Raw genomic sequence first — 16,866 nt, forward strand, 5'->3', positions numbered from 1 at the left:
AGCAGTGAGGGTCTTCCCAAAGCCATTTAGATAGTAAGCGGTGTAGCATCTACCTCCCAAGCCCAAATTCTTAGTCAGTAATTTCTACAAATGGCTGATATTCTGGTCAGTGGGGCAATGTCCCTGTCAAAGGCGGACAAGCCAATAAACAGTCGTGAGAGATCTGGGAGCTGCCCTGGAGCCCCCAGAGTCCCAGGTCTGAGTGCACATCTCACCTACCTGGTAGAAAGGGAATGATCCGCTGCTTGGGGTCTTTCTGTCCTCCTTCCATAGGAAATTTGTCCAACATCTGCATCTAAATGGGGGGGAGAACACCAACACCAAAAAAGTCTTTCATAATGCAATAAATGCATCTTTGACATTTTAAAGGAATTATGTGAAATATGTGATTTGAGATTTAAAAAAAGTTCACTTTGTTCAGCTTTTCAGAAACCCAAACTAATGGGCAAGGCAATTCCAATGGGATCTAGGAACCCCATGGAAACAATTGCTTCTGTTCACAGCTGCCAGATTTGTGAAGCCTCAGAGTTGGGAGAGACCATTCTTGGTTTTCCCAGGGGTCTCCAGCCAGAGGACCTGAAATGTGAACCCTCTCAAGGCCACCAGAATTTCACGGAAGCAGGTCATCGTGTTTCTGAAGAACCCCCAGGTTGTGTTAAGGAATAAACCACTAAAACCCGAGCAATCTGGTTTATATTCCCCTGAATCATGAAGAATTCCCAAGGTTGGCTCCCCAGACAGCTCCGTGCCTGGCTCTGTGCTACACGCATGGAGTACAGTGAAGAAAAGACTCGTGGTCAAGAGAGGGGACTGAAAAACTGACAATTACAAGGTGGTCTGGGACGCACCATGAGACCATTACAGGGGTGGTGGGGGCCGTGTGCAGGTAGAGGAGGAACAGAGCAGAGTCCCCCAGACGAAAGCCTTTCACAGTGCTGTAAGTGTACCTCTGACATGTTAAGGACTCAACATGAAATATCCGACTTGGCATGCAAAGTCACAAGGATCTGCTACTTATGCCCTGTGTGGTTTTAGAAAAGTGACATAACCTTTTAGGGCCTCATCTTTAAGTCTGACATTAGGATACCAATTTGCAGCGCTACTTTATGGACTGAAACTGGGCTGTGGGAGTCATTAACGCTGTCAGCAGATAGCTGTGGCTCTTCCTCTGAGCGTATGGCAGATTTGTGCTCTCTCCGCCCCCTCGAAGTGGGATGCGGCCAAGTCACTGTGAGCTGAAGACACATGTGTTTTGCATGACTGGCGGATGGAGATGCTTTACCACTATTTCCCTTTGCCATGGGGACTGGCCACACTCCAGGTACTGGCTTCTCTGCCTGCCAGGGTCCTGGGGTGAGGGTCCAGAGCCCCCAGCAACCTCTGATGGACATGTTGCCTGAGGGAGATACGACAAGACGCACTTACTGTATGATGAGTTCTGTGTCAGAACCGCACATCCTAGCCTGCCCTCACTGGCACCCGGGCCAAGGAGTCAGAGCCGATGGGGAGGCAGTGCTGAGCCTCCCAAAGCAATGGCTGGACTGTGAAAAGCTGAGCACCATTTCACCTCCAGGAGAAAGTCACCCCGGCACTCAAGGTCTGTCCCTCTCATAGAACGAAGGAAGCTCTGCACAGTCTGGGAGAAACACACGCAGCTACTGCGTAGGCATTTGGGGAGGGAGGAGAGGAGAGAGGTAGGAGAGAAGAGAGATATGTATACTGGGCACCAACTAAATGCCAGGCGTGGACTAGATTCCTTAGAAACATTCCTTCAGTAAGTCCTCAGAACACTTCTTTAAGGCAGATGTTACCATCCAGGAAACCGAAGGCCAGAGAACTGAGGAAACCTGCCCGTGGGCTGCAGCCAACAAGGTGGTGGGGTCGGCGACGGAAGCCCGTGTGCCTCTTTGTCACCACGTCACCTCACATCTGAGAAGCTATGAAGATAATTCAAAAGGACAGGGAAGTTTGTCCAGGCTGGAGCTCCCGGCCTCTTCAGGGCTGTTCTACGCGACGCCCCTGGGTGGGCCAGCTCTGCCCGCCTGGGCATCTGGCATACGAGGACTTGGCCAGGAGTTTCTGAACTTTCAGATCCTTGGGTTCTTGTTTTCCCTCCTCTCTCGCTCTTTTTTCTTGGTCTCCAGAAAGAAGTTTATTGATCTTTATCCTTCCACAGAACTTGCTTTTAGTGTCATTGATTTTCTTTACTGCTTTTCAGATCTTGATTGCCTTTTTTTTTTTTGAGACAGAGTCTTGCTCTGTCACCTGAGCTAGAGTGCCGTGGCACCAGCCTAGGTCACAGCAACCTCAAACTCCTGGGCTCAAGCAATCCTCCTGCCTCAGCCTCCCAAGTAGCTGGGACTATAGGCATGCGCCACCACAGCTGGCTAATTTTTTCTACATATATTTTTAGTTGTCCAGTTAATTTGTTTCTATTTTCTTTTAGTAGAGATAGGGTCTTGCTCTTGCTCAGGCTGGTCTCGAATTCCTGAGCTCAAATGATCCGCCTGCCTCGGCCTTCCAGAGTGCTAGGATTACAGGCGTGAGCCACCTCGCCCGGCCTAATCTTGATTTCTTATCTTAATTATGTCTTTCCTTTTGCTTGCTTTGGGCCTTCACTTTCTAGTTTCTTTTTATTTTTTAAATTTCTAAAATTTAACTTCATTTTTAGCACAAACCCTACTGTAAACTGTGTGTGCAAGCGATCTAGGTTGTGGCTCCTTATGAGACTCTAATGCCTGATGAACTGAGGTGGAGCTGAGGTGGTGATGCTAGCGCTGGGAAGTGGCTGCAAATACAGATTATCATTAGCAGAGAGGTTTGACTGCACAACGAGATGTGCTTGAATCATCCTGAAACCATCCCCCTACCCCACCCTGGTCTGGGGAAAAATTGTCTTCCATGAAACTGGTCCCTGGTGCCAAAAATGTTGGCGACTGCTGGTTTAATAAATCTCTTCCTATCCATCCCCCACCCCTGCTGTCCTCTGCCCTGCCCAGCCTCTAGTATCCTGTTTTACTTTTATGGGATCAACTTTTTTTTAGCTTCCCCATGTAAGTGAGAAGATGTGGTGCTGAACTTTCTGTTCCTGGTTTATTTCACTTAACATAATGTCCTCCGGTTCCATCCCGTTGCCTCGAATGACAGGATTACATTCTTTTTTATGGCTAAATAGTATTCCATTGTATGTGTACATATATCACATTTGCTTTATCCACTTATCTGTTGTTGGATACCTCGGTTGATTCCAAATTTTAGCTATCATGTACAGTGTTGCAATAAACATGGGGGTGCAGATGTCTCTTGGATATACTGATTTCCTTTCCTTTGAATAAATGCCCAGTGGTGGAAGTGCTGGATCATATGGTAGTTCTATCTGTAGTTTTTTGGAGAACCTCCACAGTGTTCTCCATAGTGGCTGTACTCGTTTACATTCTTACCAGTAGTGTATGAGAATTCCCCTTTCTCCACATCCTCGCTGGCATTTGAAACCCATAGCTTATTTGTGGTTTCCCATCACTGCCTCCTGCTCTGTGCTGCGTGGTGATGGGGAAATGCTTGGTCCACTGTCATTCGGAGACTTGTGAGGCCACAGTGCGGCCTCACTGGAAAGGGAAGGCTTTCTTTTTTGGAATCTAAGAGCTTGCCAATACTGGCACATAGTAGGCACTCAGTAAAAACCGACTGAACCAGATGTTGATAGTGGGGGAGGCTGTGTGTGTTGGGGGACGCCAGGAGGTACATGGGAATGCTCTGTACTTGCCAGTCAATTTTGCTGTGAACCTAAAACTTCTCTAAAAAATTGTTTATTAATTTTAAAATATTGGCTGGATTTTTTTTAGCTAATGAATGCACTCAGTGAATGCAACTGAGTGAACTTTTTGGGAGGCAGCTTTAGGAGATGTCTGCTAAGTAACTCTGATGAATAATTCTCATATTACTAATATTAAATAACAATTGGTAATCACAACCAGTGTTTGTATAGCAGTTGACAGCCAACAAGTCTTCTCCAACACATGATTTCATCTGACCTTCATAGTAACCCTGTGACATAAATGCTACGATCCCCAAGTCACAGAGGAGGAAACTGGGGAGCAGAGAGGCCAGTGAACTTGCCTGAGGTCACACAGCTAAGTGGTGGTCCAGCCAGTCCCAGCATCTTTGTCTAAATCACATTCTCTTTCCTAAGATCCCTTTCAGGCAGCCTCAGAGTGTCATGTGAACATGAACATCGGCCTGCGATGAGGGAAGTTTAATATTCTGTGCACATGTGAACAGCATGCTTTCTTTTCAAAAGCAGAGTGACTAATCAGTCCCAGCTGTAGAGAGTTTTAGAGATTTATAGGTTTTGCCTAACACTATCTTCTGTTTCCCTTCTCAATTTTATTTGTTAAGATGATGTTGAAACACCATGAGAGGGAAACTGTTCTTTAAAAAAGAATGCACCAGTGATCCATCCACCCTAACGTGACTATCCCTGTTCTCTTGGGTTCCTTTCGAGTCCCCACCCAGTGCTGTATGTGGTCCCCTGTGGGGTCTCCACTGCCTGGGCTTAGGAAGTTGCTCTCTCACCCATTGTCCAGACTTGCTTTCACCCAGACAGACATGGCCCAAAGAACTGAAGTGTCTCCCTTAGTGTTATTTATTAATATTTATTTGAATTTATTAATATTTATTTGAGGCAGCAGATCTGGGTTTAAATGCTGCAAAGTTTAACCACAGGTATTATCCCTGGGGACCAGACAGCCCTGGGGTTATGTCCTGATGCTTCTTCACACTGCTGTGGGTCCCTGGCCAGACAGCTCGTCCCCTGAGCCTGTCTGGCCATCTGCAGAACGAGGGTCGCAGCCTGCTCTGCAGGGGGGCTGCGTAAATGAACGCTGCATGTAAACTCTTTGGGGGACATACCAGATACTCAGGAAGAAATCCCCCTTTCCTTGCACCCTGCCCCTATTGAACATACTATTTTGAGAGTTATTTAGGGATAACTTTTAGAAGTCTGTGTGGTTTTTTTTAAAAAATTGTGTTAAATATACACAACATAAAATTTACCATTTCAACTACATTTAAGTGTCCAGTTCAGTGGCATTAAGCACATTCACGCTGTTGTGCAGCCATCACCACCATCCATCCCCAGAACCTCTTCTTCAGGCAAAACTGAAACTCTGTACCCAGGAAACACTAACTACCCGCCTCTCTCCCCTTGGTAACCACTGCCCTCCTTTGTTTCTATGACTTTGCTGTAGCTACCTCCCGCAAGTGGAATCACACAGTAACTGTCCTTTTGTGCCCGATATATTTCACTGAGCATTATGTCAAGGTTCATTCATATTGTATCATGTATCAGAATTTCCTTCCTTTTTTAGGGTGGATAATATTCCACTGTGAGGCTGTGTTTTAAGGTTGGAAAAAGTCCCTCGGAGTACCCACATGCCCCCTGTGGCTTGGAGGTGGATTGGCCACTAGAATAGCAGTCCCTAAACTTTTTGGCACCAGGGACTGCTTTCATGGAAGACAATTTTTCCACGGACGGAGGGATTTGGGGGGAATGATGAACTATCGGGATGGGCTGTAAATACAGATGAAGCTTTGCTCACTTCCTGCTGTGCAGCCTAGTTCCTAACAGGCCACAGACCGGAACTAGTCAACAGCCCAGGGGTTGGGGACTGCAGCACTAGAACTTTTGGCAATGATGGAAATGTTCTATATCTGTGCCGTCCAAAATAGTAGCCAATAGCCCTAGGTGACTATGGAGTACTTGAAATGCTGCTCTTGCATCTGAAGAACTGGATTTTAAAATTTTATTTGATTTAGGTTTATATCTAAATAGCCTCATGTGACTAGTAACTACCATACCAGATAGTGTAGGGCTGGATCCGGTTTTATTTTGTTTTCTTTATCACCATATCAATGTTAGCTGTCGTCTGAGACTGCTATTTGCAAGGACAAGGCCTGAATATAAGAAGTTGGGAGCAGTGACTCAAGCCTGTAATCCTAGCACTCTGGGAGGCCGAGGCGGGAGGATCACTTGAGGTCAGGAGTTCAAGACCAGCCTAAGCAAGAGCGAGACACCATCTCTATTAAAAATAGAAACAAAAAATTAGCCAGGCGTGGTGACTCACACCTGTAGTCCCAGCTATTCGGGAGGCTGAGGCAGAAGGATCGCTTGAGCCCAGGAGTTTGAGGTTGCTGTGCGCTAGGCTGACACCACGGCACTCACTCTACCCTGGGCAACAAAGCGAGACTCTGTCTCAAAAAAAAAAAAAACCAAAAAAACTGGGAGATTAGAGCCCTGTGAGCTCTAACTGCAGAGCTGGTCTTGGGGTATCACAGGCCACAAGCTGCTTCTATGCAGAGAACTGTCACACTTGGCACCTAAAGGCCTTGAAGTAGGTGCTTCAAGGGACTCCAGACCCAGGCTGTCTGCAGCAGCGGGACCAGGGGCATGCCTGGCCAAATCCAATCACAGATGTCAGCCTTGGTAACGAGAAAACCCATCGCCCCTCCTCTCCCTGCAGATAACTAAAGAAGTGGCGCTCAGGGTGAGGAGGACTGGAAACCGAGGAGGAAGATGAGTCATTTTGGGGGCAGGAATCGCATCGAGTGGCCACATCACAGGCTTCCAAGGAGAAGCAGAGAATACTCCATCAGCAGTTTTCAAGACATCAGCTGTGGTAGAGGGAACACGAGACATGCTGTCCAAGACAAACACCATGGAGGCTGGCGGGGAGAGCCACACGTGGTTTGCGTTAGCAGCAGCCATCAAGACTGGACTTGGGAGGGGTGTACTCCCTCAATATCACAAAAGCCCCAAGCCCCAGAGGAGCCAGCTCAGGAAGTGGAGAAAGGCTGGGACCATCATGTGCAGCTGCAGGCTGGCAAGGAGCCACGTGGCCCCTGGGGCAGGGGTTTTAGGGCCCTGGACACGACAATGCACCTGGGCCTACTGTACCATATGTGTGGTTTGTTGTCTTTGGAGATTTTGTCCCCTCAATGAGCTGGTCTAAATGTCAGCATGCCCTGGTGTCCAGGACACGCCACGCAGAGGCAGCCGCCACCTCCTCTCTGTCCACTGCTCCTCCCAAGTCTAGGTCTGCATTTTCTCAGCCCAACCTCCTTACTGGTCCCATTGTCCCCTCTTCTGCCCACCACCTCCTCGCCAGTACTTGGCAGGCAGTTGGTAGATGTCTGTACAAAGAATGAATGAATGAAAGAACAAATGAATGAGAAAAAGTGGCTAACTGGTTTGGTCAGCTATTGTCTAGGAGAGGAGAAATTACATTCCAGGTGGCAGCGACAGGGCCTGGACTTGAGTTTAGATGCAGTTGCCCAAGATAATCATGCCTCTTTCAATTTTAGAAATAAGGAATTGTTAACTATGTGGAAAAGGGCAGCTACTGTATTTTCTCAGCTACACACCATCCGTATGGTAATGGCTTTTCAGGGGAAGGGAAAAAAATTCCATTCGAGTGTGCACAACACATTGGAGGCATGCATACCCCAACTGCAGAAGATAATGTCTGGGGGAAAAATGTGTGTCTGAGGATGGAGCAAAGGCAGTATTTGGATAAATATAGTTAGTGGAGTCTCGGGCCAGCCGCTGGCTAGGATTTCGCTGGGAAGGTTTCCCAGTTGGGCAAAGCCTGCCTACAGAGTGAGAAGTCTTTGGTTCTGCCAACTCCTATACCTGTCCCCAGAAAAGATGGAAGAAAACACTGCCTTCCCTTTGGCCTGTGTGTTCAAGTGTGGGGGATTCTAAGCAGACAGTCCTAAAACCTGCACTTGGGGCTGTCAGACCCCCAAGAGGGCAGAGGTGGTAGGACCAGTCTCTCAGAAGAGGACAGGGCAGTCCTGTCTCAACCAAAATTGGAGATAAATGATTTTTGTCACATGACTTGAGACAGTCTCTGGATGGCAAAAGCAAGGTCAAGGTGCAGCCTCTGCTCCGTGATTTGATGAGTCTAAGAACAGCTCGACCTGCAAACCTCCAGTGCCCAGTGGCAGCCCTGCTGCACGGCATGTGGAGAAGGGGAGGGGCTGGAAAGGCCTCTCTGGATCCCCACAGCATGGACTTCCCAGCTAGGGAGTGTGTCTTCTTACAGATGTGGCTGGTGCTTCTCCCGAGAGCTCCCTGGTGGGCAGAGTGACTCAGCTGACTCCATACCCCCTGCCACTGTCAGAATTCTGCAAGATGCCCAGCTAAGACTCTGCTCCCTCACAACCCTGCACTTCTGCACATGTGGTGTGCTCTGCGTGGAATGCCCTCCTCCAATGTGTTGGAGGGGCAACTCCTTACTCACTGCCAAGACCCTGCTTAGACGTTGCCTCCCCTGGGAAGCAAGCCCTGCCTGAGCTCCTTGGCTAGGAGCAAAAGAGAGGTCCCTCTCTGAACACCTGGATTCACCTGTATCTGGAGTAACATGTGCTTTTCCCCACTACACTGAGGGCTTGTAGAAAGCACAGATTCATTTGGGTCCCCTGTGCAAACCCAGGGTCTGGTTCAGCAAATGTTTAACTGTGTCTGTATGAGCCCTAGCTCCAATGACAACCATGGCCCTGGCCTGGGGGACACAATGAACCAGTGAGAAAACTCTGAGGGCAAAGGTCAATGGCACGGTGTAAAGTAGACCCCTCAGCCATCTGAGACCTGTTTGCAAAGAACTTATGCTATGCTGAGAACCACCCTCTGCAAATAGGCTCTGCCTGCATCTTACAGGGAGGAGATAAAACAGGCCTTCAAAAGGGGCAGCCATGGGCAGGACTCCATGCGGGCAAATCCACCTTTGACTAGACAGAGTCAAAGGCAACACTGGCACTGAGGGAGGCAGATGCAGTGCTAGAAGCACAGGTTCAGACCCAGCCACACCTGGGCTGGAACCCCAGCCATGCTGCTTTCTGGGCACATGACTCTGCCTCTCTGAGCTTCAGTTTTCCCATCTGTGAAATGGACACAATACTGACTTCATGCTTACGAGGATTAAATGAGACAGCATACAAGATGGACACCTGGCACATTCTAGTAATCAACTGCTGATATTATTACTGCGTGGCTCAACCAAGTCACATTTTCGCTAAGCACTGCCCTCAGCTCTGTGGGCGTTCTGCTTGGACAGCAGCTCCCTCTGCTGCAGTCTGATGGACTCTCTGGTGCAGGCCCAGGCTAGGACAGAAGGGGAGGCTCAGAGAGGCTGAGTGACCTGCCCAAGGCCACACAGCTGGTAAGAGAAAGGGAAGCACCCGACACCAGGTGCTCCTATTCCAAGCCCAGGGCTCTATCTCATCCCCTCTACCCTCAAGTGAATAAGACACATGACCAGATGTCAACTAGTAGTGGCAGGTGTGACCATCAGTGTCTGGCTTTTCTAAGATGAGCAAGTCAGGAGACCAAGTAAGGAGGCGAATCCTCATAAACGGGACCTTCTCATTGGTGACTATGAGTCTCTTTTCCCCCAAAGGAGCCTGGGTTATGCTGCGACTACCTGAGTGGCCTCTCTGCAGGCTGTTTCCTCTGCCTGAATGTCCTGCCCCCACCAGAGTGGGCTCCCCCCCGCCCCCAGTTACTCTATTCCGTTGGCAGGACGCTGATTCTACTTTCAGTTCCTGGGCTGGCCCCAGATGGCCCGGTCATGTGACCAAGATGAGCAGTGAGACTTTTGCTTCAACTGCTGGGGCTCTGTTTTCCCTAAGAGTCACTGTGCTGATCTGCTGGATACAGCCTGGAGCTGTGGCTACCTCCATGCTGGACACCACCGGGCCGGGGCACAAAGGCAAGCAAGAACTGGAAAAAGACCAAGTTCTCATTGACACTGTGGCCCCTACATCCAGCCACACCTGAAGCCCAAATACTCTCAGACTTCTCTGTTATGTTCAGCTAATCAGTGTTCTTTTTGAATAATCCATCTTGATTGGGTTTTGTCATCTGCACCCGAAACAGTTCTGATGCAAACAAGATCTCATGGCCAGCAAGTGGCAGAATTTGGATCAAAGCCCAGCCCTTTCTGATTCCAAAGCCCAGAATCTTAACCCCTAGAATTTTAACCATTCTATTAACTGGCATCATCTCCTCCTCTAATCTTTATGCCAATCCCTAGCAGCAACCCACGCCCATCGATAATCCTAACAGCTAACATTCGCTCAGTGCTTGACAGCCCAGAAACTTCTCTTGCACACACTCTTTTTTAAAAAAGCTGAGATATACTTCACACACCACAAAAGTAACCCTTTAAAAGTATACAATTCAGTGGTTTTTAGTATACTCACAAGGCTATGCAACCATCATCACTACTTCCAGAACATTTTCATCACCCCCCAAAGATACCCAAGTACCCTTCAGCAGTCTTTCACCATATTCCCCTTCCTCTCGCCTCTGGCAACCACTCATCTGCTTTCTGTCTGTATAGATTTGCCTCTTCTGGACACAGATCATCAATTTTAACTCACAAGAACCTTGTGAAGTAGCCGCAGGGAATAGGAGCCACAAGAGACAGCAGAGCAGCTAAGAGCATGGACCCTGGGGTCACCTGCCCAGCTTCAAATCCGAAAAATCTTGAGTTCTGATACTCACTAGCTGTGTGACCTTGGGCAAACAACTTAACCTCTCTGAGCTCGGGCTTCATCTGTGTAATTTGATGAGCTAGCCTCTAGGATTAAATGAGTCATTGCACCTAGATGATTAGCAGGATGGGGGCCCACATTCAGTGCTCCAGAAATGCCAGCTGCTTCTATTGTCATCACCCCATGGCACCGATGAGGACACTCAGGCACAGAGGGGTTAAGGAAGGGGTATGCCCGAGGCCACACAGCTGGAGGATGGCTGGGCCCCAGGTCTCCTGACCGAGTCCTCTGCTTTTCCTATTACGCCACACTGGCCTCGCTTCTCTTCCATGAAATTTAGCCCTCCCCATGCTCTTCGAGCCAAGTTACTTCTGAAAAAAACCAAGGCTGCTGGCCAGACAGAAGGGAGGGGCGTGGAATCATGAAATCATCTAACTTCGGGGTGTTGTGGTCTCGCACGGGCTGGCCTCTCAGTGTTCTCAGGAACAGCTGACGGGGACTGGTATGGTCCTGCCCTAACCTCTTCCAGCTTCCCCTGCTGGTGTGTGTTGGGGGGAGGGTCCAGGATGCTTCCAGAATGAGCAGGACCCTCTGGAATTCTGTGACTTTCCAACTCCAGCTGCCCATCTGGGACTCTCTGAAGCCAGCTGAAGCCCTGTCTTTAAAAGACAACTTTGTTATGGGAGGGAAGCCTGAGGTGGCTGTTTATGTTACAGCAAATCCCCAATTATTACCAATTATGCAGAGAAGAAAGTCTTACTTTTAAGTTCTGGTAGAAATAAAAAAGTTAAGTCAGAACAGGAGAGTGGAGGGAGCATTGGCTTTGGGCCCGGCAGAGTCATGATCAAACCCTGGCTCAAGTATTCCCAAAGGACGTCTCCTCGGGCAAGTCACATCTGTGCGGAGAAGGTGGGGGGACAGCTAACATGCTTACTGAGCCAGGCATATCTCAATTAACTGTTGAAACAAATGCATGAAGAAAGTGCTTTCATTCCTACTATGCAGATGAGGAAACTGAGGCTCAGAAGCAGACAGAGGTGACTTCAAGCTGAGACTGAACTCAGGTCTGTCGGACAGTGAAGCCAAGGTCTTAAGTTAGGCTGTGCTGGAATAGGGAACTCAGATAACACAGTCTACCTAGATGTGCATCAAAATGTTAGCAATTAACATTTGCACAGGCACTTCCGGGGCCTCCTCCCTCCGCCCCTTCTCACCAAATCTCCTCCAGATGACTCTGTACCAATGACCCTCACCTCCCCAGCCACAGCTGACAGGCCGGGTGGTGGACTCTGACCCAGGACCCTCAGGACAACCAGATTCTCTCTTCTGGAGATGGGAATCAGCACCCAGACACCCCGATGTGCTGACGACAGGGAAGAACACTTCAACTCGGGGACCGAAGGTGCTCACTGGGGACGCTTTGGGGGATGTGGGCCAAAGGGCAAGTGGAGAAAGCTGCACCAGAGAGGCTGGTGGGAAACAAAGCAGGCTTGACGGGAGATCCTGAGGTTGCAATGACAGATGGCCTGGGAGCTGTCAGCCGATTCCATGCCCTTGTCAGGATGGCTGCATTTTCTACTCTGGGTTCCATGGAACACGCCTGCCTCCTCCCATAAATCCAACCCCACCCCTCTCTTTGTGCCTAAGTTAGCAGAGTGGGCTGTGCTCTGTGGATGTAAGTAACCCCTGGGATAACAGTCATGTCTGTCATTGTTCCCTACCCCCTCTGCTCCTTCTTGGAGGTGTCAGGCAGGCAAGAAGCCTCTGAAAGCAAAATACGGGTGGCCCTCTCTATCCAGACCTCACTGCATGAAAAGTCAGTCTAGCAACTTGCAAAAATGTTAACCCAACATTCACTCTCTGAACCGAAGACCTACTGTAATGAATCTGCATAAATCACCCATGGATCTGGGTAAGGCTGTGGAGGGCCCTCCGTTTGTATCTCAGTCATTCTCAACCAGGATTGTGCCTTCTGCCCACGGCATTGAAATATCACCCTCCCTTCCTTCCCCCCAGGGTTTAGATCTTTCTTCGCCAGCCCCAGTGTTTGCTCCTGCCAAGTCCATTTTAGGTGGTATCTTAGCATCTTTAACATACGGCTTTTTTGTTTATTTATACGCAGTCCATGTTTGCTGCAGGGCAGAAGAAAAATATAATTTGTATATGATACTGTTTGATATCATTGCATACTGAACACAAAACATCACTAACAAGTTCACTGCATTTTAAATAATTAGGTAACTGGTGTGCCAATTGCTTTACATTGTGCAATGACTCTTGGCAGACTGCTGCGTGGGCGTTTGGGAAAACCGGTTAGGAAGGAGCACATTATCTCCCCTTCCCCTTTGAAATAATGGAATCCAGGCTCTGAAAATTCTCTGTTCAACATTTTCCGGAACAATGAAAGACGCCTGTGGTTAATATTACCCAACCTTCTGAAAGAACACATGAAGTGAAGAGACAGGATAATTTGCAAAGGACAGGGGCTGTCTTCTGACGGCCCCAAAACGTCTACTTTATCTCTGACCACGGCTATTTGGGAATCTCCTTCTCCCCAGGTCTCGGTCTCTACCCTTCTTTATTTCAGGGGTGGAGCAGGGACCAGGCAAGCCCATTGGCTGGCACATTGCTCACTCATATTGACTGGCGTAGAGATGAGCCTATGACACACCATGGGACTTCTGACGAGTGACTTTTACTCTTTCCTGCTGGGTGTGAGCCCAGAGCTGCTGTAGCCATTTTGCAATCATGTGGGATCCGAGGATAAAACCAATACCATGGAAACAGGAATGTGAAAGAGGAACAAGCCAGGTCAGGTGACACTGAAAAAACCCTGGATTAAGCTGTGCCTGAAGCCCGGAGAATTTCTTCAGTTACAAGGGCCAAAAACCCCTTGTTTATTTCAACCAGTTTGAGTTGGGTTTCTGTCACTTGTAACTGAAGCGTCCTGACTGCTGCAGAGAGAAAAGGAAGACAGGCGTCTCAGAATGCAGACTCCTGTCTGCTTGAAAGGCAACGCAGCCCCTCACGAGGCAGTGGAGAAGGCACGAGTTTGGCAAACCAGGCAAGTTCACATGGTCTCCGGGGCAGGCATTCAGAACGCCATTGTATCATATCAGGAGGAGCCATGGCTTCTCAGATCTGCTGTGAGTTACCTGACTTTGGTGATATCAAGATGAAACTACGGACCCACGGGTTAGGGTTGCTTTACCCTAGTAGGCACGAGCTTATACTGAGCTGTCTGCATTCTCCCTGGCTCCCTGTGGCCCTGGTGGGGCACGTGGTGTTCACGCGGTCGTGTACTCCTGCATTCATCCATGCGCCAGACACTGACTGGACACACATGGTGTGCTAGGCTATGAACAAAACATTAAGGAGAGAGGGGAAGGAGACAACGTGGTTCCTGCCCATGACAGTCACAGTCTCCAGGGGCAGACAGACAAGCAGACAACTTCAACGTACAGGGATGCACAGAGCCCTGGGGGCAAAGAATAGGTGGCCCGTGCTGGCCAGGGAACAAAGTTAGACAAGGCGTCCCAGAAGGTGAGAGTCCTGAAGGGCCGAAGCGTTACCGAGCCCATGAGTGTGATAGGAAGGTGTAGGAATGTGTTCTGGGTGAGGAACAGAGAGTGCAAAGGCCTTGAGAGAGAGGATGACCATGGCGCCCTCAGAGCACAGCAAGGATTTCGGGAGCCGAGCGTGGAGCCCAGCGGAGAGGCTGAGGTGCAGCAAGAGATGCGGGTCTGTCTTCAAAGCTACATGGCCCCAAGAGGTCCAGACACACTCAACAAACTGAGCTCGCCAGCACACATGATCATCATTCAAAATTCAAGTTCAAGCTCTGTACTTCAGAGCCACACGGAAATAATTTCCAGCTAACCCTCCGTGCCGGAGCACTCAACGAGTATCCTTTCTCTTTCTGGGAAGATATTAAATATTAAGGCATAAAGGAATAAAGCACATTACTTATGTCCCAAAAGTAATGGAAATCATTTTTAAGTCTAGGAAACAAAAAGTCTGCACTCTAAAGTCACAGTGGAAAGTAAGTCCACCCTGCAGCTCACCAGAGACCCCAAATCCTTACCTGGAGGTCAAAGAACTTGCTGTAGCGCCGGTAAATGGCCTCGGTGGAGCCGCTGGACCACGTGACCCGGATGATGTAGACCTGTAGGGAGGGACAGAAGAAATGGGTGTTAACACCAGCCGGGGCCTTCCCATCTCTGGGACCCAGGGAGAGCACAAGGTTCAGAGTCAGAAAGACCTGGGTTTGAATCTCAGCTCTGCCAATGACCAGCTGGACAGGTGACTTGCTCTCTCCGAGCCTCAGCTTCCTCCTCAATAAAGTGGGTATCACAATGCCCACCACCAGAGCTGTGCAAAGCATGAAATGGCATCAAGTATGGGAAGCATTAGCACAGTGTCAGCTCAGGAGAAGCTACGATTCTCAGCACTGTAAGGGTTTCTTGCTCCCTGCTCAACCCAAGAGAGCCACAGGGCCGGCTACCTTGCCAGCATCATTCTTAAAGCCTTCACTTTTGTCAGGAGGAGTCCCAGAGAGTGGCAGCTCTTGGCCGTCTTGTATTTCCACAGGCTGGCCCATCATGCCCTTCCCACCAATGAGGACCCGGGCCAAGTTACTTTTTCCCTTTGAGTCTCAGTCTTTCCATCTGTGAATTTAGCTAACAGCACCTGCTCCCTAGACTTTCCAGGACAGAAGAGGATCTGACGACATTAAGGTTGAGGAACCATTTTATAAACCACTGAGCTGTGTGTCCAACCTTTGTCACAAGTCACGGCACATACAGAAAACAATGTATCGACGACAAATTCGGGCAGACTGAGGTGGCTGTTGGAGGTCAGAGCTCCTGGCTGGGGCCTTTGGTGGCCCTGGACACCTAAGGGCTGAGGGGTCAGCACACCTGGAACTCACTCTGGGCTTACACAAACTATGTCTTGCTATAGGGTAGCTGTGACAATTAAAATGTATACATATGTGAAAGCTTTTTGGAAACAGAGAAATGCTATACAAACACGAGGGGCTCAGTATTGTCAGAGGCCATGGGGATCACAGGCTGGTGAGACAACACATGCATAAATGGAGATAACCAACACATGGGCAGTGGACATCTGTTACTAATATTTCCAACCACAATACCTTTACTTTTCTGCTGGGAACCTCCTTCCCTACCTTCAGCTCATCCCTGTAGATAAGGAGGTGGGTACATTTGCCATCCACTGTGATTGGTGAAGGGAGAGCATGTGACCTGAGCAGACCAATCAGAGCCAGGAAGAGTCAGCCCTGGGACTTTGGCTCCAACTCTTAAGAAAGACAAGTTCCCTACTGAGTTTGTGAGGCCATGAGGATGTGGAGCCCCTGGGGGCCATCTTATCGTGGCCTGCGGGGTGCCTGCCGGAGAAGGAAGCCACCCTCTGCAGGTTCCTGATGACACAGCCCAGCTCTTATGTCCAGCTCTGCTTGAAGCTAAATCTATTCCTGGACTGTCCAGTTTCCTGGGCCAATAATTATGTCTTGGGCCACACCTGCTCTCTTGAATTGCTTTTGCAGCCAGTTTGAATTGGGTTTCTGACACCTGTAATCTAGTCCTGATTGATACTGGAAGCAGGACAGGAGACAGATCTCTGAAGCTTGGAGTTACTGTGGTGTATCTTGACAGACATGTAGGATTTAGACAACAGGAGAGCAAAGGAGAGACTATGGGTGCAGAGGGATGAGGGTGGAATAAAACCAGCTCAGGGTGAGGGGGTACTGTGCCCATGAGGGGTTTCCAAAGTGGTTTTAGCCAAAGTCTCTTTTCAAATGACTTCTACAATGATGCCCACACATTCAAAACGGAGAAAGGTAGAGCAGCTTCAGGGGCTGGGGCCAGAGCCCAGCATGAGCACTGTGGACTTATAGGAGAAGGTTCTCCAGGTGAGAAGAGATGAAAAATGGAAAGACAGATCAGGACAAGATGGGAGGTGGCCTTGAATGCCAAGCTAAGGAGCTCATCAGGCATGGCCTCTCCAAATCCAACAAGGATTTAATTTCAGAGAAGCATGGCATAGAGGAAGGAACTTGGCCTCTAGAGTTAAGAAGCTCTAGATTGATCACACAATTTTCCTAACTCTTGGAGTGTCAGCTTTCTTATCTGTAAAATGGGGTCATCAAGCCAAGCCCATCTCATGCAGAGCTGTGATGATTGTAAGAGGCAAAGCTCTGAGCTCCTTGCCAGGCAGAGAGAAAACATTCAAGAATTCTTAGCACCCTGTGCTCTGATTCCCCAATACCTACCCCACCCCTGCTCATAAAAA

At 49.0% G+C, this 16,866-nt stretch overlaps 1 protein-coding gene across 1 annotated transcript in view; it reads right to left on the reverse strand.

Annotated features, from left to right (window-relative positions):
* Window positions 1–16,866, reverse strand: part of SH3PXD2B (SH3 and PX domains 2B) — a 91,512-nt gene that overhangs the window by 47,033 nt on the left and 27,613 nt on the right. Inside the window, exons 2-3 of the mRNA XM_045551153.1 lie at window positions 14,639–14,719; window positions 220–295 (exon numbers count right to left, since the gene is read on the reverse strand). Coding sequence (XP_045407109.1) covers window positions 220–295; window positions 14,639–14,719 — 157 coding nt within the window. The remainder of the gene's footprint in view (window positions 1–219; window positions 296–14,638; window positions 14,720–16,866) is intronic.

This window comes from Lemur catta, chromosome 5, assembly GCF_020740605.2.
Source record: "Lemur catta isolate mLemCat1 chromosome 5, mLemCat1.pri, whole genome shotgun sequence".
In the NCBI taxonomy this organism is placed as follows: Eukaryota; Metazoa; Chordata; class Mammalia; order Primates; family Lemuridae; genus Lemur; species Lemur catta.